General features: G+C 33.6%; 2 protein-coding genes across 5 annotated transcripts in view; one reads left to right on the top strand and one right to left on the bottom strand.

Annotated features, from left to right (window-relative positions):
- LOC128986095 (phosphatidate cytidylyltransferase, photoreceptor-specific) overlaps nucleotides 1–2,857 on the top strand; it is a 30,081-nt gene extending 27,224 nt beyond the window's left edge. For both annotated transcript variants that reach the window (XM_054406223.1, XM_054406221.1), the window contains exon 10: nucleotides 625–2,857. In XM_054406223.1, coding sequence (XP_054262198.1) covers nucleotides 625–714 — 90 coding nt within the window. In that variant the 3' untranslated portion in view covers nucleotides 715–2,857. The remainder of the gene's footprint in view (nucleotides 1–624) is intronic.
- Nucleotides 2,858–9,992: 7,135 nt separating this feature from the next.
- The window catches only part of LOC128988000 (bifunctional 3'-phosphoadenosine 5'-phosphosulfate synthase 2), a 39,280-nt gene continuing 25,400 nt past the window's right edge, over nucleotides 9,993–23,872 (bottom strand). For all 3 annotated transcript variants that reach the window (XM_054409162.1, XM_054409163.1, XM_054409165.1), the window contains 10 exons: nucleotides 20,432–20,546; nucleotides 18,931–19,166; nucleotides 17,763–17,901; nucleotides 17,284–17,402; nucleotides 16,699–16,902; nucleotides 15,187–15,414; nucleotides 14,000–14,197; nucleotides 13,675–13,881; nucleotides 12,435–12,711; nucleotides 9,993–11,838 (listed from right to left, as the gene is read on the bottom strand). In XM_054409162.1, the coding sequence (XP_054265137.1) occupies nucleotides 11,741–11,838; nucleotides 12,435–12,711; nucleotides 13,675–13,881; nucleotides 14,000–14,197; nucleotides 15,187–15,414; nucleotides 16,699–16,902; nucleotides 17,284–17,402; nucleotides 17,763–17,901; nucleotides 18,931–19,166; nucleotides 20,432–20,546 (1,821 nt within the window). In that variant the 3' untranslated portion in view covers nucleotides 9,993–11,740. The remainder of the gene's footprint in view (nucleotides 11,839–12,434; nucleotides 12,712–13,674; nucleotides 13,882–13,999; nucleotides 14,198–15,186; nucleotides 15,415–16,698; nucleotides 16,903–17,283; nucleotides 17,403–17,762; nucleotides 17,902–18,930; nucleotides 19,167–20,431; nucleotides 20,547–23,872) is intronic.

Genomic DNA, 23,872 nt, shown 5'->3' with positions numbered 1-23,872 from the left:
TTGTAATGTATTCAGTTTGTGATTTTGTCAGTAAAACTACAAGGAATTATTTTTGTTAAAAGCAGATTTTTATTTAAAGAGAAGTAGTTTACAAAGACATTAGAAGTAACAGTAGATAGTAAGTAGTTATTGTCATCATATACCAGGCAACAGGAACGTTATCGTCTTCTTCCACCATTGCAGCAAAATTCTGGTCATCTCCAGCGACCGTGGAGACAGTAGACTTCATTGTTGTCTGCCGCGGTTATATAAATGGCGAAATGTTATTGTCATCTGCAATTGCGGCAAAATTCTGTTCATCTACTGTGGCGTTATGGGCATCATCATCATCTGCTGGGGTCACGGAAACGTTATTGTTGTCACACGCTATTACGGCAAAATTTTGATCATCTCCCGCGGATGTGTAGACATCTTGGTCCGCTGCAGCCACGGAAAAGTTATCGTTGTCAGCGATGGCGGCAAAAGTCTGAATTTTTCTATAGCTGTTGTCACCAAATGCTGTCAGTTTTACTGTAGTTTGAAGCTGAGGCTCCGCCTATGTAGCATCAAAAAAGGGTCAGAGAACTTTCTCTATATTGGAGAATTCTTTCAATTGGGTTTAACTTTAATATTTAAATGTTGCAGGTATTCAGCCTGAAACCTGAACAGCAGTTGCAACTGTTCTACACCCTAAAGACGGCGCTGGAAGACAGAGGTATTCTGACGACACCATAGACATCTGCGTCGTTCTGGCCAGACACGTCGTCGGCCCAACCACTCATCTTTTGATCTTTCCCTCTTGATCTCATTGGGTATTGCTAAAGAGGTGATTGTGTGTTGAAAATCACACAAGGTTAACATTCTAAACTTAGGTGACTTTTATGTTCTTCCATGACAACCCTGTGGAATATTAGTGCAAAATGTTATCTTTAGTAAACATTTTTTCACCATTTGATGATTAAAATCAAAATGTTTGCTTTGAAAACTAAAATATTTTAAGTGTAAAAGTTTTCCAGTTTTTTAACATCGAATGTATGGATAAGGTAACGTTTAATAAACAATGTTTCTGTTAAGGTTATTTATTTTGTTGGTGTTCTAAGTTAACTTATTTAACCTCGGGTGATTGGAAGTGGTTGGGCGTTTCTCTCAGTATTTAACTCTGTGTTGTTTCTCGTCAATCGTTGTGTGTCCAAAGAACAATCTATTTCCGTGTTAGTCAGCTGTTCACGGACGTATCGTGTCGATGTATATATTAGTGAATATTTTGTTTAGAGACTAACATTCCAGGTTTGTTGGTTTCCAAAAGAGCTTTTGTATATTTTTTAGTTTAAGTTTCACTCAGGTTACCGTTACCGTACATTTGTTGATTATCAAATGTTTTCAATCACTATTTTACTTTTGCCTATCTAAGAAGTTTATTTGTATCAATGTTATTTTATTTTGGTAATTTTTTTAAACACCGTTTGCCTGGTGGGGTTTACACTCATTCTAGTTTTTGTGGTTATGTACCATAGAATATGTATGGTTTCAATACAAGTTATGGCTAAATAAGCCTTTAATTTGAAAACATTATGTTTCTGAGATACTTTTTAATTTAATAAACTTGACTTGTATAAATAAATTTGATAATTCCTTTTCAAATTTAAATAATTTAAAATTAATTTTTAAAAAGTATTTAGATAAAATCAACATCTACTGTTGGCATTCTTAAACAAGGTTAATGTAGATTGGCGAATTTTAAAACCACAATATATTGAAGTGTTTCCATTAAAAATAATATTCCAATGGTGGTTGGAAAATCATAAAAGCATTTGAAAAATGTTATATAGTTCTTGGTTTAGCATTAACGCTCAGGTCGTTTTCGAAGCGGCTGAACTATAGCAAAGTGTTTTCCATTTTATTTTTAGACATCTTGCCTCTTGTTCTTGTTTTGTCCTAAAATAGTTTTGTGTTTGTCACTAACAGAAATATATATGTTTATTTTTTATATTTTTATTGGTGCAATATCGGACTATTTTTTACTTTGTTTTATAAGATTTTTCACTGAGGAGAAAAACTGTTGTGTGTGATTTTTTCTGACTTTTCAAGTGCATTAGAAACTATTTCATCGATTTAATTGCATCCCTTCCCTAATTTTAGCCAATTGTTGCAGATTTGAAGTATTGGATTTACAAATATTTAATAAAATAAAAGATATTTATATTTGTTAATTTAAAACTGTTAATTGACCAGTGCCTAGTTATTAACATTACATATTTTGCATTTAATTTAGTATCCAAATTCCTAAGTAAAGCTAATCTCTTAAATAAAATCAAATAATTTTTTTCAAGAAATAATGTTTAATTAATTTTAAAAACTGTATAAAAGTCTGCAAAACTGATTACTTAAGTATGTCAATGATGATTTAAACTTGAAGTATCTTATAAACCAATAATTGAGTTATAAATAAAACTTTGGTTAATTGTTTGTGAAATAAATCAGCAATAGCGTTTTCAATCACTGTTATATTTATTTAGCACGTATAACAACCTGGATTCTGAAAGAAAAGGTGGTGCATGTGGTAGGCTCTCTGTTAGTGTTATTTTATGGATCAGCTGGAAAATGTCCATGTAGCTGTTGATCGGCTAGCAAGTTTCTATATAGCCGGAGTAGTTGAACAGCTAGCAAGTTTCCATACAGCCGGTGCTGTTGATCAGCTGGAAAGTTCCCATGCAGCCGATGCTGTTAGTATTTATCTCACCATAACCAAATGCAATTCTATATTCCTGTTGTATGTAGATATATTGTATTGTTACAATGTTTAGTTACTTTTGTTGTTAATAGTTACCACAGAAATGATGTATATGTGAGAAAATAAATAGATGTTTTTTGAAAATCATGAAGTGTCAGTTCATGCCTTTAGTTTTGAATTGGTTTATCAACTTTCTGCTTGAAATTTTGTGTCATTGCTACGCCAGTAGCTTATGATAGTATCTAAATCGTACAGTTGTTATGATTTTTTTCTTGTAGTTTTGTGATCTTTTGGGTATACAACTTCAAATTTTACTATAGTGGTTTATATTACATTGTTACTGTCCAAAACAATCCTTTGTAGTTTACTAAGACTATACTACAGCTGTTTCATGCTTTTTTGTTTTGTTGTTTCTGTGTTATGTGTCATGTTATTTGCATACTAAACTTTTGAGGAACTCCACCACGAGGAATATTTAATGCCATTTCGACATTCTTCTGACTGGTGATGTCTTAGTAAACTATAAAGGATTGTTTTGGACAGCAACAAGGTAATCTATAATTAATTTGAAACTGTTTTTCTTTGTCACAGCTAATTTGAGAGAATGGCTGGGCGTAGAAACTCGGTAGGGGTGTCTAAAGAAAGGTCTTGGTCTGTAGATGAGCCATCAAAAGAGAAACATGGAAAATTTCCTTGGGGCTCTGCTCCAGTGGCCTCTAAATTCCCATCCCATGTTATTCTTATGGAGGAAAAACGGGGTTTTTGTCACAGCTAATTTGAGAGAACGGCTGTGTGTAGAAACTTGGTAGGGGTGTCTAAAGAAATGTATTGGTCTGTAGGTGAGCCCTCAAAAGAGAAACAAGGTAAATTTCCTTGGGGCTCTGCCCCAGAGGCCTTTAAAGTTCACTCAGCAGATCTGTTTACATTACGACCATATGGATCATTTTACACTACTACTTTTAATGAACCAGCTGTTAATATTAAAATTGTACTCAAAGGTCTACTGAAACTGTCAAAACTAAATGTTTACACATTATTATTTATGAGTTAGTTCCAACAATACCCCCGCCGCAGCAAACCTGCAGACTAAGCGAATTTCCATTAACCTGATTGGATTTACACTAAAATGCCTCCATAAAAATAGCACATTTATTTCCTATTTGAATAGAATTAGTTTAACGAGTACTTAGGTTTGCTGCAACAGGGAGGGTAAAAAAGATTTTTTTATAAAATGATAATAGCTTAGTAAAAAATAAAAGTATTTTCCAAAATCAATCAAAATATGTCCATAAACAAGCAAACTACAACAGTTGACTTATTCTCCATAAGAATAACATAGGAATTTTAAAATTACAATTTTTTTGAACTTTCTCCGTAACAATTAGGCGCATAATAACGCTTCAATATACTAAATTATTTGTTTTGTTGCTCTACAAAATGGTTTAAAAAGAAATTGTGAAATTTTGTGTTTTTAGGGTCAAAAATGGGAAAAACCTATTTTTACCCCATAAACCCCCGTTCCCACAGTCTGATCATGCTGGTTCGCGAACTCATTCAAGTTTATCCCGCCTTACACCTTCAAACCAAATTTTATCAAAATCGGACAAAAATTACTCAAGTTATCAAGCGGATGGACACATGTATATATATATTTATATTAAATAAAAAAGAATATAAAAAAAAAGGGTACTCATGTTATTTTACATATTATTTATTAAATATTTATATATATATTCTTGAGAAGATCTTGATAGAGTTTATGATGAATGAAACATGAAACATTGCAAATTTTCGTTTAATACAAACGTTTTCAAGCAAAGAGAATGAAAAATGTAAAGATGAACAAAACTTTGATATATAAAAATTTGAACGAATGGTGTTTTTGGCCTCTGGGGACATCAAAATGAAAAAGTAAATCGGTCCCGGGCTTAGGTCTTACCATGAGACCTACGGTAATAGCTACTTCCCTATAGGGAAATTCGCTAAAATGAGGAATTTATGATACGTTTTAAATGTTTTGTTCAAAAATCTATGCTTTATTGCTTTAACGAAATTATGAAATCAGTGCGACATATCAGTTTCAAAGGAACATATAATTATTCCTTATCGGGTTAGCTTCTTATACATATTGTAAGGTTCAAGAATATTATTGAATTCAAGAAAGGAGACCAGAAATTCATTTATTGGTATAAAAGTTTTTGATAATCGGGTTGAAAATTGTGTCATAGATGAGTACGTTGGGAATGAGAGCTGTGTTCAAGTTTTGGAATAGACTAACTACGGATTATGTTTCATCTATGGTTTTGGGGAAGTAGGTAGGCTAAATTAATGTCAATTCAGGTATTTAAAAAAAATTGTACAGGGTTTTTACTTTGATGTACACATCTAGCTAGGTCGAACAACGCATCTAAACCTCAATACATACAAAACATTCGGAAACACAACAGTGCCATCACATCTCATCGCATTTGCATAATTTGTTACCAAGGCTGGACTAGGTTATGGATTTGGTTCCGCAAATGTTCAAGCGTACAATTGGTCAAATTTCCTAAAATTATGGTTCATTCCATCCACGAAATACATGCACAGCTTTATGTGATCGATATGGCCATTGCAAAACTACCCCATAAGTTAATCAATTAGCAAGTAAGTACAGGATGATTAAATACATGGGTCGATGTGGCAAGAGAAGGAATTAAAATTGTTTGGATCGAAGTAAGAATGTTACTGCTTTCTGGAGAATCAGATATTTTTATCAAATACAAAAAGAAAAAAGATTTAATATGCCTCCCGCTGATAAAAGTCTGTATTTTTATGACCAAAGGTGATGATTCACTTATACAATCCAAATACGATCTGAATGATTTTCCCAAAGCAGATAGAACCAGTTATTTTAGTAATATTGACTCTTTCCGTCAGATGGCAGACCAATTATATAAACTCCTTTCCCCATATAGTGAAAGAGGCTTTAACATGAATAAAAGTCATGAACAAGAAACAATTAATTGTAAGACTCCTGAAAATCCTTTTGGGTGACCTAAAGCAGATGAAAGGACAGAAAATATAGAATTCAACGAATTCATCAACCACATTTTTTAAGGTCCACTATCGTCTTACTCATAATTATGTTTATCCTCCCTAAGATTTTAATAACTTCTTTCTATCCATCGCAGTTAGCTGAATTTTTGTAAAAACCTCAAGAGTAACCGTCGATTTCGACGGGATTCACCTAGTATAAAGATCATTAATTTAAAACGATCCAGAGGCCAATCCATTATTAAATTTAAATTTATTTTGCCCACCTGTTCAACATATGTAGGATACTGTAGTTTTAACAGTCATCTTTGGATGCAGGTGTTTAGGATATAAGTGTAACATAAGATCACAAGGGGGGGTTAGGATTGTTAAGAGTATGGATGGAAAGAGTCCGAACTTGCACAAGAAACTCTAAACTTTACACTATGTACACAAAGCATTAGAATATTCACTGTCACTGACAGCATTTTCAACTAAGGAAGGTAGAGTTTTTCATAACAATCTTAGGTCACCATTAAACCTGAAAAAACTCATCTTTAGTTAGACTCTTTCCCATTTAGGTTAGCACTTAAATTTATATTGATTTTACCTTATTATTATCTTGTTACTGTAACTGATGATGCCTATTGTAATCATTGTATTACTCAATGGAGAATAAACTTCTTGATTCTTGAAGTATGCTATCCTCACTAAAAATGACGTTGGATGTAGTTTATTTTATAATGATATCCTAAGATATCCTGACAAAGACCAAATGCCTGCTAAACTAGTTCTAGACAAATTTTATAATCTCAACAGTGTAAAAGCTCAGAGTAATATTAGCTCAGATTCATTAAAAAACAGCGATACTTACAGTAAATTTAATTTAGTAATGCACTACAATTGTCAAGGGTTAAATTCTACTAAAATATCAGAGCTCAATTTATTTTTATCACAGTCCAAATTAAATATTAAAGTCATGTCATTAAATGAACTTTGGTTAGATAATGATTCTATTTCTTTACTCAATACAATAGATAATTTTAGAATTGCTGACTCTTATGTAAGAAATAGTAGCCTAAGGGGTGGTTCATGTATATTAGTTGATAATAATTGTAAATACTTAACTGTACAGGAGTTTTCTTATTTAAATGAAGATTTTATTTTTGAATGTTCTGCTATCGAACTTGTAGATTTCAATTCAGTATTTTTTTCCATTTATACAGTGCCAAATTATAATTCAAGTAAATTGTTTTTGGACAAACTTGAAAAGCTACTTGTTAGTTTACAAAAAAAAGCCAAAAGGAAAAATGTTTTTATAACAGGGGATTTTAATATAAACATTTTAAAGGATGATGCAATCACAAGTAGGTTTAAGGAAATTGTTGAATGTAATGGTTTCTGTTTGCAGTTTAATGAGCCAACTAGAATAACTGCCAATTCATTTACTTGTATAGATAACATGATTACAAAAAAAATGTATAAAGTAGACCACAAATTGAATAATGATTTAGGTTTATCTGACCATAACGCCATATTCCTGAGCCTCCCTGGGCAATATAAGAATATATTGACTACTGGTAATAATAATAATACAAGTTCCTATACCAAAAGAATAATTTCAAATAGAAAAATTGATGAATTTTGTACATATTTAAACCAAAATATTAATTTTACATTTGATCCAGTCCTGAACCCAAATGAAAACTTTAGTAACTTTTTAAGTGATTTTCTTTTGACTTTTAATTCTATATTTCCTCCAAAGTTTCTTAAAAATAATAGTAATAATTCTAAAACCAAGTCTTTCTCTGTAAACTGGATTACTCAAGGTATAAAAATTTCAAGTAAAACAAAACGACAATTGCACATGCAAGCCAAGCTCAGTAATGACCAACAGTTTATTACATATGTTAAGCATTATAAAAACATATTTAACAAAGTTGTAAAAAAAGCAAAATTACTAGCGAATAGCAATTTTATAAAAACATCAGAAAACAAAACTAAGGCAGCTTGGCAAATTGTAAATCAAGAGCTTGGCAATACAAACCAAAAACCAAAAGAAAGAATAGTTTTGAAAGATACAAATGGTTATGAGCTTGGTAATCCTGGAACTATTGCTAAAGTTTTTAACAATTTTTTTTCGAATACAGTAAGTAACTTAAATGTTCAAAAGGCTACTGTTAATGGAGTCCACGCTTCAGTGAAACATATCTGTAATGATAATGGGATATCATTGTGCAGCCTCAGGCTAACTAATGTGGAGGAAATCAAAAAGATTGTTTTGTCACTAAAAAACAAATCATCCGTTGGCTGGGATGAGATTCCAATTAAATTGATAAAAGCCACTGTTAATATCATTGCTGAACCTTTATCTCAAATTATTAACCAGTGTTTAATACATGGAATTTTTCCGGATAAACTAAAACTTTCCCAAATTTCACCAATATTTAAAAAGGGCCTAAAATCGGATATTAACAATTACCGTCCAATTTCTGTATTGAGTAATTTTTCTAAAATATTTGAGAAGGTCATAAATTTGAGATTGGTTAGTTATTTTGAAAGCAATCATCTATTTTATAACAAACAATTTGGATTCAGGAAAAATTTAAGCACAGGTTCTGCACTAACACAGTTTATAAATGAGGTTACCCAGGCTTTGGACGGGTCTCAGGCTACAGCTGGTGTTTTCTGTGACCTGTCCAAAGCTTTTGACTGTGTTGATCACTCAGTCCTTCAGCTCAAGCTGAGTGATTATGGTATTAGGGGAAGTTGTCACTCTCTTTTGAGTTCTTACCTTTCTAATAGAAAACAAAGAACTGTAATAACACTGGATAAGATCAAGTACTATTCGCCATGGGAAAACCTATCGGCAGGTGTGCCCCAAGGTTCAATCTTAGGTCCTCTATTCTTTCTAATTTACATTAATGACCTCCCTAAAGCTATTGATCAGGAACTAATTCTTTTTGCAGATGATACAACAGCCTTGATAAAAAATAATAGTACTTCTGAAATGCTATCTTCTCTTGAAAATGTGGTTCATGACATGGAAGGTTGGTTCTTGAACAATGGATTAAAACTTAATCTTGAAAAAACGCAAACAATAAAATTTTCTGTCAGAAACAATGGTAATAAAATTGAATCCCTTAAATTGGCAACGTCTCATAAATTTCTAGGTGTTTACATAGATGAATCACTTAAATGGGATGTACATCTGAATCAATTAAAAAGTAAACTTAGATCCATGTCAATTGTATTTCTGCACTTAAGGGACTGTGTTCCTAAAGAAACTCTGAAAATGGTTTATCATGCTTATGTAGAATCAGTATTGAGGTATGGTATAATCTTATGGGGTCAGGCTACCGGAGTCAAATCAATATTCAGGCTACAAAAACGCATTATCCGTATTATGACCAGCTCTCATCCACGTAGTTCATGCAAAAACCTTTTTCGAAATTTAAAAATCCACACCCTAACAGGACTGTACATCTTGGAATCACTAAACTACATTCATTCCGCTAAAAACGACCTCCCAGAATCAATTCAAATCAACCATAGATATAATACTCGAAATGAAAACATTTTTAGATTTCCAAGGCACCATTTGACCCTTTATGAAAAAAGTCCACTATATGCTGGGCTGAGGCTGTACAATGTGCTGCCTGCAAACTATAAATTGCTAAATGAAAATAATTTTAAAGATAAAATAGGTGAACTCTTAATTGACAGAGCCTTTTATTTAATTTCAGATTTTCACAATGCCCCTTTAGTTTAGAATAGTTTTATCATGCAATCTTGTTAATTTATATTATCATCTTGATTACTATTTTATTTTTTATATTCTGACAATTCAAACTCTGACAATGCACCTATTCTGTATGTAACACATGTAAAGAATGTTATGTGCAAATAAAATATGTCTATGTCTATGTCTATGTCTAATGTGCATTTAATATTAGATTCCCCCCAGGTTGCATATCTTTGATTTTAAGTCAAAGTTAAGTGGTTAATCAAGGAGTATTTTTGGAAAGGTGAATAAGTTCAGCTCACTTACTTGACACTTCACAATTTTTTCTTAAGTAAGTTAAACTAGACATTTTTCACTATCCCTAAGATCCAAGCTGAATGTTAGCTAATATGAACTATTGTTTAGTAGTCTGTGAGAGTGAGAGTACAGTATATATACAACACTGTCTCCTTATGCTCATATCCCTTCCTTAAGCTTTGCTCAACCCCACAAACTGTTTCAAGGTTTGAGAATAACTAGCCATTAAATGTAAAAACCAATTTATTTTTAAAACCTAAACAATGCACTATAATTTACAATATTTTACAATCACAGCTTTTGATGATATATTCTACTGCAAATTTTTAATTTAACATTACCAAGCAGTGTTAAATAAAAACTTATAAAAAAATCTTAATTTTAACAAAACCCTTGATTTTAAAATTGTACTTAATGTTATCCTTGCATACATACACAATTAAGCTACAATATAGATTGAAAGCAATTGTTTAGGGTGCAATATAGTAAGTAGCCACAGTATAGTTGTTTTTTTTTTAAATAAATAGGATAAAGTTACATTTGAAATTTTAAAATTGCAAGCTTAATTCTCAAAGAATAATTTTATATTAAATTGATTTTTTGTAACAAGTTTATGAGAACATTTTTGTATGTACAGTTAGTAAATTAGGACAGAGTGGTGTTTAACCCAATAATCAATGGTTTAACTTATAATGTGAATCATTACGTTTTAACAAATAATAATCTGTGTATGCCGAAATGGAATGTTAGAGAATAAAAAAGCAAACTGGCAATCATCTAGACCTGGAAAACTTGTACAAAAACCAACACAATACTGAAAAAGTTTTTGCTTATAAAAGTTCATATAGACTAGTTAGAAATGAAATCGATACTCCAACACTGTATACAAATTTAATTATAACATTTTCTGATCTAATAAATATGCTATGTGTGATAGATACTTTTATAACTATGTTAACATGTTGATAAAAATGTACAATAACAACAACACATAAAATATATAAAACAATAAAAAATCAATTGTGCTTTAAAAGCCATAGATATCTCAAGAGCGTAGAAATCTTAAAGTTATAAGCAAAACAATATGTTAAGATAAAATAAGTTTTTAAAAAATCCGGTACATCAACAATAACAATACTTGCTTCCAATAGAACTTATACTTATTTCAAACAAGTACCAATGTAAGTTATAATTTACATAATAACAAAATATAAACTCTAAAACTAGTTTTAAATAGTCAAATTAATGCAAAAGACACATAACGATAAAGGAAATAACAAAAACATATTTTGAACAAAAAAAACAGACAATTAAGAAGAATTATGAGTTTTTTAAGACCCAAACGTTGCAATAAAACTAAATAACAAATTTTCTCGGGAAGTGGAGCCTTATCGGTAAATACAAAATAATAAGTAATAAATATTTTTGAGCTCCTTTACCACTTCTGAAATACCAACCACTTTACAAGGTAGGTAGTTAAATGCGCAAAAAAGCCTGAAGACAAAACACTCCTTGTTTCCAATATTAAAGTGACATTTGATACGATAAGTGCGAGCGTAAAGCATCTACCTAGTTGTGTAAATGCTGGAAGGGAATGTGAATTAGAGATCCCAACACTACTACTACTAAACTAAAAAATATACAGTAAAATAGTAAAATTTTTTTGTACCTCCTGTCAAGATTAACTCAAGTCATTCACAATTAAGTTTGCTATCTCAATAGTAATTCTTGAAAACTATAATATATTCTTATGTCCTAAATATACCAATTTTCATTTTGTCCAACAAAATTCTCAATTCCTAAATTTTTATGTTTTGACAACATAAATTTCACCACTAACATCTCAATTTTGTTTGACGAATCCACACGATTGGCAAGAAGTAGTCAGCGTAAGTTGGTATGTAGGTAGCATTGGGGTCACTAGGTTGTGCTTTAGTAGGTTGATAGCACCAAGTGTGGTTTAGCATGTGCAATCACTGCGATGCCAAAGACCTGTAGTACGTTGATAGAACCTTCCATGCAGCTGGCGCCATGAACCCGTCTGGTGGAAGCTGGCCAGATTTCGCTAAACCTGAGAAAAATAAGAATGGACAAGTGTTGAAAACAATTTGTCTCACAAATTTTACCACTAGATCATGTTGACATTCACACTAGCTTTTGATAAACAATATTAGTTCATTTATAAGCAATGGATACACAACTAACTAAAAAAAAAAAAATAATTCCAAGCATTTGACATCACAAAAAAGTTCACAGCACCATTATTGAATTTATAAGAAGCAGAATTGCTGTAGTTGTCTGAATTTTTTTCTTGGATAAGTACCAATATATTGTGCATGCATTCTATCTTCCTTGATATATTCCGACAAGTACAGTTTCTTATTAAATTTAAATAGTTAATTAACCATTAGAGACGTTTAAATACAATATTTTATACTTTACAGAGATATTTTTCCTTGTAGTAGTTAGCTATGAACGTGAATATAACCAATCTTTCAACACCAAAGACTAGGAAAGTTCAATGAAAATTAAATTACTGTATTGAACAATTTTGTTGACTTGTAGTCACTCTTAACTACTCGTTACATTTTTTTTAATATCAGTTCTAGATTCATCTAAGTACCTCATAAATGTAAGCAAAAAGTTGACACTGAGCAAACAACTCACCCCTCATTTTTGTTCCCGAGATGAACTCAAAATCGTCTTTCCTCTTTGGGTCAAAAAAGTCCATTTTCCTCTTGGTTTTGTCATATGCAGCCACCCGGAATGGGATGATCTCCAGGTCAGCCAGACCCGGAGCCATGGAGAGCACCCGGCCCCCGTGGGTGGGCTCGTACAAGTCCCCTCCCACACTGGGGTCTGGGTGAGGAAGACCCGCCGGGTCACGACCCACAATGTAGAAGTTAGCACCAGCCGTCATCCTAGCCTTAGCATGCCATTGAACCTGGAGAAAAAAATTCTCGGTTTTAGGCCTATAATGTTTGCTTAACAGCAATACCTAGGTATTGTTTGTTTTATGATGAAGTAAACACCACTCTTACAGATGTTTAGGCTGCTGCAGTGGATTTTCTTTGAATTTAGTGAACTTTCAACCGAACGAACGTTGTTTTGAATAAATAGTAGGGATGGTCAAGTCTCGAAATTTCGGGAAATTTTCGGGAAATTTTAAATCTCGTTACACGAGACGAGATTTTTTTTTGGCCGAGATTTTTATCAAGACGAGAATTAAAAAAAAAATTAAAAAAAAAAATTAAAAACGCCTGCAGAAAGTCAATGCAATACCCGCAATACAGGAGCGTGTTGTAGTTGCGTTTCCTTTGTGAAGGCGTTCTTATTTAATTAATTCTTCAAATGTAAATATTACTTTAATTATTTTAATAACATTTGAGAAGTTTTGTTAAGTGTTAGCAGTGTGAGGAACGTTTTATTACTATAAAAAAAGTCAAAACAAGTAACTATTTTATAAAAATTAATATTTTATTTTATGATTTATTTTATTTTAGGATAAGGTCTAGTCTTCAGTTCTATCCTAACTGATATCACTATGTTTCCTCATCGTAGGCATTTTTAATAATTTAGGCGTGATTAATAAAAAAATGTTATACTGATGTTTTTTAATAAAAGATTGTAAATATTCTTGCCTATTATCATTATTTTTTATTTAAACAGTCATCTAACAATGTTACAAAATCAGGTAAAAATTCCGAACGTGCACTTCCCGTTGTGTATGAGAAGGGAAATCCCGTCTCGATCTCGTCTCAAAATTTTATGAGAAATAAAAAATCTCGTCTCGTCTCGTCTCGAACTCAAAATCCAATCTCGTCCATCCCTAATAAATAGGTAAAGAATATATTACAAGTTCATGATTTTAAGCATCCTACCGTACTAACACAATGTCATTGTTTACCTCAGTTGGTCCAGCATACAGCATGGGAGATGGGAAGATAGCCAACACAGTAGACTTAGGGTCCAACACTCCCTCACTGAACACTGCAGCATGTTGCTCTATTCTGGTGTGCAGAGGAACATCATCGTCCTTTGTCCAACCTCCGAGGGGGTGGAGAAGAAGAACTGGGTTTTTGTAGCCTCGTTCCAACAACCGTCTTTTGGTATCCTGCCAAAGGAAAATAAGAATTATTGTAATTTAAATGGGCTGGATTAGCAGCATTTAAATGCAGCTGGACTTTGCAAAAATTTGACTTTTAGGATTTTATTCAAACACTACTAGTTACCTGCATGAGAAGAGCATGCCCGTTATGTATCGGGTTGCGCAGCTGGAAGGCAAACACAGCGTCAGCTCCAATCTCCTTGAACTTCGCCCTCAACTCGTTGGGTGTGAGTCTGTACTGGTCTAGACCGTCGTTCCAGCGAACACGTTCCAAAACCTCCAATTCTCCTCCTACCAGCCAGTCCCCACTCTCGTATATCATCTGCAGCGAACATAGAAATTCATAAATGAAGTACAGTAAAAATCTAAGTTGACAAACAAGAATTAAACTCTTTAATTTAACTCTTTGAATTTAAGTCTTTACTACTGTTAAACTTGGGTGAGGGTAATGACATGGTTGCTAAAGATTGTTTCAACATTTGAAACCTGAATATTGCTCCTAGCATAATTTTAAATCTATTGGTAAAGTACACCTACCACCTAATCAAAAATACTGTCAATATTTTAAAGTGAAGAGTGTCCTAATGTTGAAATGTTGTCCAATTTCTGTGCTCTAAAGTTCTCAATATTTTCATCTTTGTTTTGCTATTTGAACCCCTTAAATAATTGTTGAAAAAAAACGAAAGAAATCAATAAATTGTAACCAATCCATACAGTAGTTTATGAATAAATCATAGACAGTAAATTCCATCTATGAATGAAAAAGCAAGAAACTGATAGAAAAGTCGAACTTATCATTTCAGCACCTCATGCAGTACTACTGATTTATGAAAGAAGTCATACTTTCAGTAACCATCACCCTTATGCAATGCACCCTACAAGCTCTTTACCGTACACTGATCCTCCATAGTGTCATATCTTTACAAAGTATCAAGCAAAGACAAGATGTATCAATCAATTGTTGAGATTGGGATGCCACCTCGGTGCGTAGCCCAATTGTGAGTGAAGGATGAGTGTAGAATGGTGTGAGATGATCTGTGTAGCATTGTTACTGACTAAGATCAGCTGTTTCGTTAGCCAGGATTATTTTTTACAGCCAATGATCAGCAACAGCTGGTAAATTGATTACCAATTTCCCACCCAGATGTCACACTCGTCTGTACATGTAGTCTGTACCTGGTAGTGAATGTGTTGAAGAAAGGGTAAAAGAGTTAAGAAAGTAACTGAAACGTGAATTTTAGACATTTCCTAAGACTTAAGGCATCTCTACAATATTGTTCCAAAGTTCATTAAGCCAACTTATTAACTCACCTTGATGGTAGGATGGTTCCTATTGGTTGTGCCAAACTGTCGAGCGACTCGCTCCTCCTTGCGGTGTTTGTAGAACTGCGGTTGTCGCAGGATGGCTACGGGGCGACCCTCGTACCTAAGGGCGAATGCAGACACTCCGCTTAGTCTCTCCATGTCCTCCGTGCTGAGAGGCAGGACGATGGCAATCGACTGACTCATCTCATCTCCCAGAGTGTTGAAGTGAAGGCTCTACAACAGAAATATTTTTTCATCAGAATTTGAGTTAAGATATTGAAACTTATAGTCAATCAGGCATAATTTCAGTGGTGGCTTGATGTGGTGATAAGAAGGCAATTTGATTGTAAGCTTGATCTTTCAAAAATCACTGTAGGCCATTGCTTGATATGAAATGGGATACAGTTTCTATAGTGTATTTGTTTAAACTATTTGAGTTGAAATTAGGAAAAATGTCTCTTGACTTAGGGTTAGATCTGGTGTGCATAAGTATGGATACCATAGAATTCTCTAAGCTCTGTGTTTCATACTGTAGGCCATAAAAAATTAGCCAATAGTTACCATAATGAATTCCTGGCATAAAATGTACAATGAAACAACAATGGACTGTAATTTAAAATATGTGTAGTCCCTGAGTAATTTAATCAATTTGACTGAATTTCTTAAGATATGACCTAGAAAACTAACAGATTCTTGAATGAAATAACATTTATTTTTTTTAACAGTTAAACCACTGGAGCTTAGTCTAGCTAGCACAGCCCGTAAATTTGTTAGAAAAGAAAAAATAAAAAATAAATGTGGATTGTTGTATTCTTTAACAGGTTTTTCGTCATACTGTAGCAAAAACAGCTGTAATGCATGTGCTGCGGGTATAAAGTAGCATTTTTACTCTCTAGGGAGTTAAAATTAGCTGTTGTAAACAGTTGTAAATTTCGATTGTGGCAATTGTATCGATCAAAATTATTTATCGATCGACTTATTAAGCAAGGTTTTACCCTATTTTTGTCGATTGTTTGACATATTGATGGTATAATGTACTGTAACACAATCGTAATAGACAAAATGATTGAATCACTTACTAAACAGCTGCTTATTTGCATTAGCAGAATTGAAAACAAGCTGGAAGTCGTTTTGAGAAGCTATCATTACATAAAAATAATTTTGTTTTCTAGCTTTGTTTGAATTAATGATGCAATATGACAAAAAATATAGTTCACCACACAGGAAAAAAGTGGCTTTTTAACCCTCGCTTGGGTCAAAAAGAGTCACTTTAAGGCATGGTTTAAGGCAAAGACAAACAAAGATTTAGAGTAGGATGGATATGACAGTAAATATTGAAAAAGATTATGGTTAATAACTGGCACCAATCAGTGGAACATGTGATTCCGGGGCAAATAAATTCTAGAGGATTTGAAAATGACTATGACACTTTTTATCAATGGTGACTTGTTATCAAGGTTCCACTGTATGTACAAATAACTGTGCGTTATGGAAAGTTATTTTGCTTGATTGCCTCACCTGTAGGTACTGGTCCTCCGTCATAAAGCCTCTCAGAGGTCTCGCCCACCCCTCGGCCAGCACTTGTACCCACTGTAGGTCTACTGTAGTGATAGCGAGCGCAGGAAGATGTGACGCCTCCTCTATGGCGCTCGACACTCGGTTCTCCGACACAAACAGCTCAGCTACCTTGTCACTCTGACGGATTTGAGGAGGGATTATGTCCTGCAAAAATAAGTTTGGTTAGGTTCGGGTGATTGCTGCAGGGGGATCTCAAGGGTGAACTACTTTTGTTTAGTTTTGCTTTTATCACTTATAAGTTACAAGTTAATTTGGTCTAATTTATTTTTCTCTTGGCCAATACTGTTAAATTATAGTAGCACATATAGTCTTAAAATATAAGGAAATGACTATAATTAATAATTATAAAACTAAGAGAAGTACAAAATTCAAATGTTCCTACAACCTCAGCTGATTGTTTGCAAGCTTGCTGAACGCGTCTGCAAGATTTGTATTCATTGTTTAGACCAATGAATAACATGGATGACCAATGGTTAATGGATGACATATTTGCAGGGTTTTATGCACTATGTTTGCCTTACTCACATTTTCCTCCAGCAGTTGGACAACCTGCATACAACTCTCTTCCACGGTTTCACTCACAGTCTTCACCACCATGTCAGGACATTCAGGCTTCTCATATTCCTGGTCCACCCCCGTAAACCCTGCAAAACATCATACGTTACATTATAAATGAAGAAAACAGTAAGAATTTCATAAGATTATTTGTTCCTTGGAGAAAGCTATTTATTCCCTGGAAGAGTACTTTTAAACCTCCCTTCTAATTATAGATGAAAATCAACTTAACTATGCCAGAAGGTGTCAAATGTAAATTTTCAGGCCTTTTATAAGGCCCTGTCTTTCTTTTGTATCTAAACTTTGCTGGAGATTTTTATAGCATTACAAAATATGTATCAACATCAACCCTAACTGACACCCTGCCTTAGTTTACAAATATGTATCCAAGCAATATAACCTTTTAAATATCCTAATCTATCATTACAAAGCTATCAACATGACCTTACCTTTGATAGAGCCTTGTCTCGCTTTCTTGTACAACCCCTTGACATCTCGTTGCTCACAAACGTTGAGTGGAGTGTCAACAAATACCTCGAAAAACGGCAAATCATTCTCTCTGTGAATCTTCCTGGCCATTTCTCGGTCCTAGAGGCGTAAGAAGGATTAGAAAAAAATTTAAATGAGGCCTTACTTTTACAAGGAATCCACTAGTTTTGTAAGCTTCGACAGAGTCTGTTCCTGCCCATGCATGGGCATGGTATCTATCTATCGTTGATTTATTTATTGCCACATATTCATGTGTGTTATTTGTGGGTGTGAATGTGTCATGGATGAACCTACTGCGAATAATTCTTGTTACCGACAAAAAGTGTTTGATAGTGGCATACCAGGTGAAACCTGTTACACTATTTAAACAGTTTGAAACTGCAGACGATCAAGTTATTTATAGTTAATATAAATTGTCAGTCAAACTATGGTTTTCAACCATTTACAATATAAATCAATCAGAACGAGTTTTTTAAACCATTTACAGTTGAGCAGGCTAAGCTTCACTGATAGCAAAACTCAATTATTTTGATTTCAGCATGCAATTACACTAAAAAGGTGTGATTGCCAGATTTTTATATTTAACAATTTGGTTAAAACGTATTAATCTTAATGCAGTTTAAATTTAAATTAGTTTAAGAAGCAACATTTTAAGTAGTGATAATGTAATAATATTTTATGATGCACCACTGGCACACATCTATTTCAAAGCACAAAGATAGATTGCATCATCCTATGCATTGGAGTACCGGTACTCATAATAATTCCAACCAAATTTTGATTCTTAACTATACACCCCACTCAACAAACCGTCCAAGGATCGTCTAAATTATCATAATATGGTAGTTTAGAACTTTTATATTATAAAGGTTTTCAGGATAATTAAAACTGTCATAAACTTTGATGTATTCTATTTGCAACCTTCTAAAATGATAAATATTGTTTTTTTTCTTTATCTCAACGGCTGGATTTGCTACCCACAGCACATTGTACACCCTAATTCATAGCATCTTGTCATCGTAAAATACAAAATGTTTTCACAATCTGATATCCTCCACATGGTTCCCTACTCCCCTTGATATCTCCAAACTCTCAAGATTACTAATGGAAATGTGTGAACCACAATACCTGAGAGAAAGGAGACACAAAACTGCACAGGGCAATCACTCCGCTGTCTGCGAACAATCTCGCAACCTCGGCAACTCTCCGGATATTTTCCTCCCGATCCTCCTTACTGAAACCCAAGTTCTTGTTGAGTCCTGTCCGGATATTGTCTCCGTCCAGTCCATAAGCGGGGATACCTCGAGCGACCAGATAAGCCTCCAGCTCAAACGATATTGACGTCTTTCCAGCACCTGACAATCCTGCAAAAGATTTAAAAGTTATCGTATGGATTTTAGTGAAAGGTGTTCTCTATGAAAGTTTGCCTTGTCCAAGGGACCTTTATGTTAACGATGGATATACAGCTAAGGTAGCCCTTTAACCACTGAGTCATAAAATTGCTAAAATCAATTAGTTATTGGCAGATTTTTTCCTGAGTCTCTAAATGAAAATCCTGCGCCCAAACCACTAGACCAGGAACAATACCGCTCCTAGTATCCTACAATTATAAAGCTTGATTTTTTTTGTTCTACGTCACTTTGGTCGCTTAGCCTGCTTAGCCCGAGATCGTTTTCCACATTACTTCAGGCTAGGTATAGGGGTTGTGGCATAATCACTTAGATAAAATCCATTGCTGATTGGCGAGATTTGATCCCAGGACCTCATACATCAAAGTCCCACGCTATACCACTAGTCCAGCTCGCAAACCAAGAAAGGTTGAATTTGAAAGTTACACACTCTACTATAAAAACACGACTTTGATGGCTTGAGATTAAGTACAGCCAATCTCAACTTGGTATTGGTGAAGAGAAATACAACTGCCCGAGTCTTGGTGTCAATAGTTTGTTGAGCAGCAGCTGTGTAATGTCAGCCTTCCCTGTTGAGTAGCATGTAAACAACAGGTTTGATCCTAAACTATCTTACCTTTTGGACAAACTGCTAATACATGTATAAAAAGCAATGAAAATTTGTTTAGCCTTTTTTACCACTCGGCAAGGGAAACATCAAGTAATCAGATCGCCTTAATATATCAATTTTGGTAAAATACACAATAATGTTGTAGATCCATGGGAATTTTGAGAACGCCTCCTAGCTTTTGAAAATGCACCTTTATTATGTCTAGAAAAAGATTTTTTCTGTCCCCAAAATGATATCTCTCACATACCTTCTAAAAGTGTTCTACACTAAAACACATGAAAACAGTTTAACCAGATTTTATTTTAGCATCCCCCATTTAAAAATTAAAATACTTTCAGTGGAAAGTTGCCTCTCCTATTGTAAGCCAATCATTTTGACAAGATAAGAAGAGAAAGAAAGATAACGGGTTCTCACAATGAATACCCTTTGTGCTCACCTATTCAGCCAAACAAAGAGTGATTTTGTTCATCATCCACTGGGTAATTAGGTTCTACATTGAAAAGGATCGTGTAGAGGAAGTGATACTGGACAATTGCGCTCAAACACATGGACATTTTATGAGTCAAAGTTCAGCTGTTTGATAAAAGTAAAAAAAATATGCAAAACACACCTGTAAACCAGACGGTGCAACCTCTGAAGCCTCGGACATTTCCGAGAACTTGTCCTCGCTTGTCTCTGGACACATGGTGCTTCTGCACCGTCACGTTGGTAGCTACTTGAACAGCCTGAAAATGAGATAAGAAAACATAGTAAAACTCATAAAATGCAGTACAAGTCATATGTATAGCAAACAATAACAATTTCCATTGGTATGCTGTATATGCTTAGTGTCAAGGAAAATCTTAACTAGAAGTCCCAGAATCCCTCGGAGGCAGAAATTGTTAAATTGATTAAGATGATGGTAATAAATTTGTATAGGTCAATTAACCAAAGGTGTTATAAGTGCTTCATTAAGGCTAATGAAACTTAACTATTGTGTAAATTTAAATACTTTAGTTTAAGTACATTGAACAACATCCTTTCCTACTAGGATAATAGCATGGCTAAGCAGAGAGAAAAAAAAATATTGCCATGAAGCTTTTGAACGGAGCGGTCGAGCAATAAGTTAAAACGGCACGTGGTTGATATACTGATTATCTACAGTTTTCTGGTGTAGTATAGCTCAAATTCAATAGAAGTTTTCTACAAGTATAAATTGTGTAATGTTTGAAGAAGACTCCATTAGAATTGAAACAATAGACAGTGTGGCAACACCTAAACAAGAATAGACAATGCGGTAATAAACAAACTCTACCTTACAATTAATTAGAACCTACAGACAAACACTTTGACAAGAAATTCATTAATTTTTTTAACTTCTATTAATAATTCTTCAGCTGATGAGATAAATAAAGTTAAGTCAGTAACGGGTATATAGTACAGTAAATTAAATTTTAAGATTGTTTTAAACGAGAATGCATTGCACATCGTTAATTATCCATACAACCAATAAAATTTAAACATTTTAATTGCAACACCTTCAAACATTCATTTTTTATTCTTTACACTTGTTATTCTAGATTTGAATTTGTACACAAAAACCTAATCACATGCTCTAAAAATTCAACAAAAAACTTCAAGTTATTGAGACGTGCAGAAACGGTAAGTTCAAAGGGAAAACTAGTGTTTGAATTGGCAGGCCAATAAATGTTATCTTCTGTACCCATAACGCATCGACCTTGATCTAAATGGCTGGGAGCCAAACAAGGTTAAACTTGGTTAACTGCTTCCTCAGATGAATGACAACGTAATTACTCGTCCATTCATCTAAATTGAGCATTTCTCGTGTTGACAATACTCCTGTGATGAGTCCCAGTGTATATATTTGTGGAACTAGAATTTTAAATAATTTTACAACATGTATGATATCAGTTATATTGTTGTTTGATTATTTTGATTTAAGAATGATTTAGATGTTGTTTTTTGGAATCCCCTACTTGATAAAATCATAAAATAAACAAAACACAGTTTGCCGCGAAAAGAAAAATATCGAACATTATGAGGAACATTCTGTACAAGAACCTTTCCCCACCATTTTTCCTTTTGTTATTTTCTACAGTCATATGAAAAATTAATTGCCTTTGGATTAATAACCCCAGTAGCGTCTGAGTGGTGTAGCTATCAGTGTTGTTGGGAACCTTTCCCTTATCACTCCCTTCGTTATCCTAAATTGCGTTAAATCAATTGTAATGCTTAAGAGCAAGTATTTTAGCCTACGTTCAAATGGTGGACTGCACAAAAATGGACCTCTAAAATAGCAACAACATATTAAAACGTTCATTGGACCACTTTCATGCAGTCTAATCTAGTTGAAATTGAAATTTCAAACTCAAACTGAACTAATTGAATCTTAAATTGGATGATAACATACCTCAACGTAAGTTCAATAAGATGTATGAACAGAAAAACTTATGAAAAGAAGATGTTGACACAGCTAATGAGTGTGAGAGATAGCAAAAATAGGTCATTATGTTAAATGCTGCTGTGATAAAAAATTTCCTCTGATTTATTTAATTGAATTGTCTATGATTACCTCAGAAAGTCTTACGATGGCTGGTGAATAGTGTTGGTTAGTGTTGCCAATTTACACAAGAAAGTTCTGTCAATACAAAAACTAAAATTCATCCAAAATATTAGCTGCTCATAAATTACTTCCTTAACTGTTAACACAACACCTAAAGCCATTCAGAAATTAAGAGCTTACATAAAAAATTAGTTCCCATAACTCAAACTAGTCACGGTGCATTTAAATTTTTTCCCATTAAAAAACCAAGAAAACATGAACCTTCTGATGTCAACTGGTGTACAAGGAAGAAGTTGTTCCAACTGGTTGTGGTAATTCAAACAGGTTTTAAATAATTAAAATAATTACCAAACTCTCCTTCAAACAGAAATTGTTTGTACTCTGTACAAATCGAAACTATTACAGTATATCTGACTCTGAAAAGTAGACAGACTTCCCATTTCTATCTTAAAGTTGTGGTCATTTTTAGATTAAAATGTGATTAGTTAGAAATTAGCTGACAGAGTGTGCTATTGTCAATTAATTATTTCTGACCTACCACTAACACAGTGGTTTTGACTTCTTAACCAAAAAGGACGAGTTACTGTAAACTATAGCACCTCAGTCACATTAGTTATAAAAGTATTGAAAATAAAGAGAGAAAATAGAATGAATACTTGTTGAGCGGTTCATTAAACTAATTTCTATGTGAATGAAAATTTTATTACAGCAGGTCAATAGTAGATGGTATATCAACTCTAACCTAAAGTCAATGCACCTACTTATTTGGACTACAAAAAGGAAAAAAAATACCAGCTGGATCTAGATCACAAAAGTTAAACTGGTAACAATGACGTTTCTAGATCAACGAAAACTTGATAAGGCAATCGAACACATTCAGCAAACCCAAACTTGACCATGACTCTTCCGTGGGTCACCGAAACAAACCATTAAACTGATAAAATTTCTCACAACAAAACTGATAGTTTTAACTGGAAACACAGAATTATCGGAAGTGATGAAAGGCGGAAGATATCGCTTGACCCAGATGTGAGCCATAGTTGAAGTTCATCAGGCCACATGGTCAAGTCATAAGTCTCGACCTTGACTTTGTTGCATTCAACACTTTGCTGTTTGCGGTTTGCAACTATAAGTGTTGCGATTTTTTTACCTTTCCGTGAGTCATGCAAATAAATAAGTTTCTAGAAGCTTGAAGCTTCCATTAACTTTGAAGTAACAAAGTTGGATAGGTATTTCCCTGAGAATAGAGTAAGCTGTTGTACAGTTTTTACATTCAATATTTTTACAATTTTTCTCCGTTTTCAAAAAATTAAACGTAGTGTTTTAAAAAGTGTGTATTCCAAACAGACTAGTTTTCCCCTTACTATTACTTTTGGGACAGAAAATAATTTACCATTATTAAGCTTCAAAAATATGAAATTTCTACAAAATAGTAGATTGTTCTAATTCACATTATGAAGACATTCTGGGAAAAAAGGACACATCTTA

The sequence above is a fragment of the Macrosteles quadrilineatus genome, unplaced genomic scaffold (assembly GCF_028750875.1).
Source record: "Macrosteles quadrilineatus isolate MER2022 unplaced genomic scaffold, UCM_ALF_1.0 Scaffold_2__2_contigs__length_208266976, whole genome shotgun sequence".
In the NCBI taxonomy this organism is placed as follows: domain Eukaryota; kingdom Metazoa; phylum Arthropoda; class Insecta; order Hemiptera; family Cicadellidae; genus Macrosteles; species Macrosteles quadrilineatus.
The sequence above is the reverse complement of the archived record's forward strand: the minus strand, read 5'-3'. Positions and strand labels throughout refer to the sequence as shown.